We start from the raw sequence: 6829 nt of genomic DNA, 5'->3' as shown, positions 1-6829 counted from the left end.
TTTTCAGACCGATGAGCTTTGTAAAAATCGACGCGTTTCAGAAAGGCGGGGCATAGAGGAGAAACAATAATGTACAGTATGTGGAAAATAATGTGTTTTTTTTACTTTAAACCGCATAAACACATTTCATTACACCAAATACACAAAATAATGTTCTTTTTATCAGCATCATATGACCCCTTTAAATGAAGTAAGTATTATTGAAAACAAATGTTCTCTGATGAAGTAATCCGTATGAAACCAACGCGAGGTCCAGTCTTTCCCGTCTGAGCTCATTATCTGTAATGTGATCACGCCCATGTGCAGCGCGCGCTATTCATACGGTAATCATCCACGTGAGACGCGCGAACCTGTAAACGCCCACATCACCTCCGCAAACAAAGAAGCAAAATTCATTTTTAGCATTCAAATATACACTGTATGTTCATCAATACTGTTTTCAAATCTTATCAGAACCATTTTCAATTTATTAAGGTTTTTTCTGTCTTTAATCGCAGCACAGAGTAACTCGTCGTGTGTGTGTGTGTGTGTGTCTGTGTGTGTGTGTGAGGGGAACAGGGTCACATCACAGGAGAGTGAACTGCCTGTCAGAAATCATAGCACGTCAGCTATCTTAACCGCGGCTTGTGTACTGCATCATCACTGTGTCTGTCACGCGACTCTGTTGCCCTTTCAGGCTTGAACTGATGGTAAAACTAACGACATTATTAACAGTCTTGATATTTACTTTGAAAGCTGAAGCTCGCGATTATGGTAAGAGGCGTTACATTTCCGACGCGTGCTTGTGGTGTTCGGCCAATCACAATGCACTGGGTCAGCTGGCCAATCAGAGCAGACTGTGCTTATCAAAGGAGGGGGCTTTGTGGAAAACGACGTGTTTGAGAGAGGCGGGGCATAGAGGACCTACAATAATGTACAGTATTTTAAAAATAATGTGTTTTTTGAACATTAAAGCATGTCAACATATTCTGTTACACCAAATACACCAAATTTACAAAACAGTTAAGCCAGCATACACATATACCCTACACTCAGCAAGCAATGTTGTATATAAAACACTGTATAGGCACATTTAAAGATACACTTTTCATTGTTAGGCAGGTTTATAATAAGACTGTTAAGTTTTAGAAATGGATTAAATCTTTAAGTCAAGTTGCTGTTTTCATACCTTTGTAATATTTTTCAGTCAATATTAAATTACGGAAAAAACTACAATTTTCACTTTGAAGTGTATTTTTTTTTAGGTTTGATGTTTTCAAAGTAACTTGAAAGTAAAGTAATTGGCAGTCTGATTACTTTTTACATGCAGTAATCAGTAATGTAATCAAATTACAATTTTCAAGTAGTATTAGTAATAAGTAATTTGTAATCAATTAAGTTTTTTGAGAACTTACCCAACACTGCGGGTCTCTCTCATTCTGCACCAATACAAATGTGCATGCGTGTTGTGCGTTTTGCTTGCTTGACGTTAATTGCATTATATGAGTCGCTTTGGAATATAAGTCTCAGCACATTTCAGATGATAAAAAAACGTGACTTATATTTCAGAAAATATGTTCATCGCTGCTACAAAATTTATGTATAACAAGTGGTTCCATGCATTATTACAGGAAAACATCTTGTGATTACAGTATTGAGCCACTGCCATGGGCAGCTCTAATGCGCTATTAAATTAAAGATGACATATGATAGAGCAATGAAATTAACAGTGAAAGTAACACAAGATTGTATACATTTTAACGGGCATAATTAAGTGTGAAAATAACTGAAGGAAATAAAAGTCGCTAGTGAGCGACGCCTCGTGGTACCATCACAGAGAGGCTCAAAATCACTTTCCAGAACATTCTCGTTCACCATTCCTGGCTGGTGGAACGATCTTCCCACTCCTATCCGGAATGCTGAATCCCTGACAATTTTCAAGCGACAGCTGAAAACTCATCTCTTTCGAAGCTACTTGACTTCATCATCATATAAAAAAAAAAAAAAATTCTCTCTCTTTATTTATTCCTTCTCTTTCTAGCTTGTACTTATTTGAACAATGTCTAGAAACTTGGTATTACAAGCACTTCCTGTATCTGTTTGCCTCTTTAAGAAGAATCGCTTTATGTATCCCCCAATTGTAAGTCGCTTTGGATAAATGTGTCTGCAAAATGACTAAATGTAAATGTAATGTAAAAGGATAAAATTCTCTTTCACTTGCTCCTTTTTGATGGTTACACCACATGACAAGATTAGAGTTTTCTAAACCATATGAAATCATCATGACTATGTATAGTGTGTGTATTTGGTGTATAACAAATGCTGTGCTTAAGTTTTGTCTACTCACAGATGTTGTACTTGTGGGTTGTTCATTAAATTAGATGCCTAAAGAGAGTGACAGTGAGTTAATGATGAGCATAAGTAAGCATTAATGATGAGGATTTAAGATATATTTCTACTGACCATGTTCATGAAACCAGGGTTACTCAGCAAACCGGCCAGTTCGACTCCACCCAAACCCCCTGCCTATAAGCACATGGGCTTTAGCACAACTCTGTTTTTCACAGAGAGACAAAACTGTTATCAGGGTGGTTCTGTGAACTCACGGGGCTGGGCTGCGCTTCCTTCATCTTCTGTTCTGCTATTTGCAGGTTGGCTTTGTAGGTGTCGTTGTCAGGGTCCAGCTCCAGCGCTTTCTTGTAGTAGCTCACAGCCTCCGAGTATTTGTTCAAACTTGCAAGAGCAAGCCTTGTTTTTAAGAAAAGCATAAATAAACGCGACATCAAAATCCATTAATATCAGATTTTTTAAATAAGGGTATTTGGAGGGTTTTTAAAATCAAATTTAAGGCTTTAAGACCTGCATAAATCAAATTAATACAGCATGTCCATTCAGAATCAGAACATGTATCTTATAATCATTAACTTAATTAAACAGGCTGCAGTACATATTCAAGGACTTGATGTTGAATTAAATGCCATACAGTTCATTGAGTAACCAAAATACCAATAATAACTAGGAAAAAAGTTATGCATAATGCATGATAAGACTGAAATACACCAGGACTCTGATTTTGAAATGCCTATGTTTTAGAACTTCCAGTTGTTCATTAAAAGAGATAAGAGATATAATATTTATCCTTACAATAATCTATAAACTTGTGGAAAGTTTAAAATTACCCCATCCTTCCATATGCTTTACTGTAGTTTGGATCGATTCCAATGGCTTGTTCACAGTCTTGAACAGCTCCAGCATAGTTTCCCAGTTTGCTGTAGGCTGCAGCTCTAAAAAATTATTTTAATAATAATATTACTTTTCAAATAATAAAAACAATTCACCAAGAAATGAAACAAATTTAATACAAATACTTTTTAAATCATTCTTGGATAATGCAAATACTACAGCATTACATTTTTTTTTTTCTGATTTAATGAAATGTGCAATTACCTGTTGCAATAGTAGACAGCATTTTGAGGATTAAGCTGGATGGCTTTAGAGTAGAACACAACGGCTGCACTAAAGTTCTCTACCTTCATCTGATCGTTGCCTGCAGGTACATACATGCAACACTTGAGTGAGAGGACCTTATGAAGCATCCTGAAATGGTAAAGGTGCAATGGTCTTACCGTCTGTTTTAAGATGCTCTGCCTCTGCTAACTGCTCCTCTGAAGGTGAACCACTGGATGAATTGGTCTTATTTTGAGGTGTCTGCTACATATAACAATGTCTTAAGAAAAGTCCATTCAACATTATGAATAAACATTTCAAAATGACATGAACAGCTTTTACCTGTTTAGTTGCAGAGGCAAATATCTCTGGCAGAGACGGACTGACTGCTAAACTCTGGTCCCCTACAGAGATGCCAAACGATGTCTCCAGGCACTGGATGGCGACTAGATAAAAGGGTAAATTAGGAATTACCAACCAATAGCATAACAGTGTCCAGCACTGATTTTAGCACTAAGGTTTTACCTTCTAAGCTTTCTTGAGCATCTGATGACAGACTCCCAGAGGACAGCTGATCGTGGAGAAACTGGATGATGGAGAATGCGAGACGCTTTGTGTCTGCCATTCTGTCTTGAGGCTTAAACCTCACCAAATAAATATGTCAAGGAAACCTACGAGACAGGGACAAGTGTTATTATTACCAACGACAACATTATAGAAACAGAGCAGTAGAACAGTATGATAATGGTTTGTAAATCAGAGACACATCAGTTTGGCATTAATGATTCCGAATGTTACAATGTATTTATTCCTGTTCTGTATTTAATACTAAACGTCCACAGTAACTGTGGATATACCAATAACGTTACACGTGATTTAAACGCGAAATAGCAACCAATGTAAGACGGTTACAAATTAACAACCGTCAAATATGTAACCATCGCTGAGAACATGTGCTAAGACGTGAATATGTTCATTGAGTCAAAACAAAGTTATTATGAGAGATGGAACATTCTAGCACAAACTAGCTGTTAGCTCATGCTAACAGTTTCCATTGGTTTGCAACGTAATTCTGTTAGCATTAGCTTCAGTTCGCTCAAGTGATTTAACATAAATCCAAAAGAAGATTTAATGAGGATTGAAAATGAGCTAGCCATCATTCAATGTTTTACTCTAAAATCGTTCAGGCTGTTATTTGGCTCTACAGAATCTAAAAAGTGTGTTTAATACACACTCACCAGCAGTCTCCTCTCAGTGATCTCTCTAGCCAGTAGCGTGAGTGTGACGATTCATGTGCGTGCGCGTGCACGGCTGCCGTAACACGCGTGACGTCACATGTTGGGTTACCGCTCAACTCGTGCAAACTGACTCTGACGTTATGTAATGAAATATTACGTGACAAGCTGCAACCATACATAACTACAAGCAACAATACTGCCAAAAAAGGATTTGGTCACTGTCCCTGTCATTAATGTAAAATGCTAAATGAAAAATTCTACATAAATGCAATTTAGTTGATAAATCTGAATTACACTAGGTATATGAATTGTACACAGTAGGCTATGTAATTAATACAATTATTCAAATAATTGTATGTAATTAGTAAAAGGAATGCAGCAATAGGCCGTGATGAATAATGAATGTTTGAAATGTACATCTGATTTATGGAATTATTAATAACTCCATGAATTATATTAATCATTAAGGTAAAATAGCACAACTCAATATGATTTTGTTTATCAATTTGAGTGTTTTAAATTTTTGATGTATTTATTTATGGATATGGATTTTGGGCACCATTCACTTGCATTACATGGAGAATATCCTGGAATATTTTCCTCCAAAACCATAATTTCTCTTTGTCTGAGGCAAGAATGTAAACCTTACATTCATCATCTAAGCCTTATTTTTGTTTGAATGAGTTTACTTTGTACATTGTGAATTTGGTGTGGATTTGTTGCGGGCGCCATGCTGGCCTACCCATCTGGTGACTCTCAATTTGAGCGAGACGGACTGAGATCCATCAATGTTGGACTTTTTTTTTTTATTATTCAATTAATTTGTGTGACTAATTGTCTACGACCAAGAAATGACATCCCTTCTGTTACTGATGCGTCTCCTTCCACCACTAGCTGAAGGACTTAAGTCTCCAAAAATGAGTGCATGCGATGCTGCTGAAAGACTTGTAATCTTTTATCAGGTAGTGGCATTTCAATAATTTATCGTGTCAACTTCTTAGCTCATGCAGATTGCTCAAAAGTGAATGAGATTGATCATAGGCGTTCCCATCTTTCACTAGCCAATGAGTCAATGTTTAAATAATCACTTTAATGTGTTTTACTGCTGCACATTATGCTTGTCTATTGTTCAGTGTCCTTATCTCAGTCCTCAGGCTGCAGTTTGGAGGAGCATCTCAGCATCAACCAGCGTCAACATTCATACCTTTTTGTTGGATGTCAGAAAAGCAGGATTGACAGCTTTTACATCAACACTAAATAAGCATCTCGTCTCATGCCAGGCAAACTGCTCCTTTGGGGCATTCAGTGAACTTTTCAATGCACATTTTGAGGTTAATTTGTCTAATGATGGTGCACTTGTGAACTTTTACACATCCCTGCAGACAACAGTGTACAACATTAATGTGGGGGAATGAAGGAGTCACCCAGAGTCAGAGACTGCTCCATTAGACAATAACCGAGCATTATGATGTTGGAAGAATGCTGACCTGCATTTATAAATCACTCCTCCATAAACACACAAATATACTGTAGGCCTACAATATAGAGCAAGCATTAACCATGGCCCTACAGCACAATACACTAGGTATGTATCAGTTTATAAAGGTAACACTAGAGGGCAGCACAGTTTTATCTTTCATCAGAAATGTACAGCATAAATGTGGCTTATTTTATTTCATATGCTTAATTTATGTAGGCTATTTGTTTAGTCATAGTGAAATATGTGTTTATAATAATTTTGCTTGTATTAGAATAATATATTGGATCACCATTCTTATTAAACTTGGTGGCCTTTATCTAACAGTTTTGCAAAAGATGTTGTTTTGAAAGCAATTTGGTGTTCTTTCTGTTTGCCTTTCAATTGCCAAGCAATTTCCTGATTTTCTTTTTTCTTCACGATGTCAAATTAAGAGAATTATATTAAGAAAGCCTCAGTCTGTTACACATCAGTCTGTAATTAGGGCCCTGCGACTAAGTCATGATCATGTAAATATTTGAGTTTAATTAGAAACATTAACAATCTCTGTGTTCTTACATAACACATCATAAGTCTCCTCATTGCTTAGTCATGTGCACCATTTTCTGATGGCAGGAGCGTTTGTTTTGTTACGGCTTGCTCTCTGAAAAGCTCAGAATACTTAAAAAGGAAAAAGCTTTAATCTCCT

At 36.7% G+C, this 6829-nt stretch overlaps 1 protein-coding gene across 2 annotated transcripts in view; it reads right to left on the bottom strand.

Annotated features, from left to right (window-relative positions):
* Window positions 1-4755, bottom strand: part of sgta (small glutamine rich tetratricopeptide repeat co-chaperone alpha) — an 8643-nt gene extending 3888 nt beyond the window's left edge. The window contains exons 1-9 of one of the 2 annotated variants that reach the window (XM_016468567.1): window positions 4665-4755; window positions 3952-4097; window positions 3769-3872; window positions 3606-3690; window positions 3427-3526; window positions 3159-3263; window positions 2586-2727; window positions 2443-2505; window positions 2327-2364 (exon numbers count right to left, since the gene is read on the bottom strand). In XM_016468567.1, the coding sequence (XP_016324053.1) occupies window positions 2327-2364; window positions 2443-2505; window positions 2586-2727; window positions 3159-3263; window positions 3427-3526; window positions 3606-3690; window positions 3769-3872; window positions 3952-4051 (737 nt within the window). In that variant the 5' untranslated portion in view covers window positions 4052-4097; window positions 4665-4755. The remainder of the gene's footprint in view (window positions 1-2326; window positions 2365-2442; window positions 2506-2585; window positions 2728-3158; window positions 3264-3426; window positions 3527-3605; window positions 3691-3768; window positions 3873-3951; window positions 4098-4664) is intronic. The other variant, XM_016468568.1, reaches the window with a different exon arrangement.
* Window positions 4756-6829: the final 2074 nt, after the last annotated feature.

The sequence above is a fragment of the Sinocyclocheilus anshuiensis genome, unplaced genomic scaffold, assembly GCF_001515605.1.
Source record: "Sinocyclocheilus anshuiensis isolate Anshui unplaced genomic scaffold, SAMN03320099.WGS_v1.1 scaffold572, whole genome shotgun sequence".
NCBI lineage: Eukaryota > Metazoa > Chordata > Actinopteri > Cypriniformes > Cyprinidae > Sinocyclocheilus > Sinocyclocheilus anshuiensis.
Note: the sequence above shows the minus strand (reverse complement) of the source record. Positions and strands in the feature narration are given on the sequence as shown.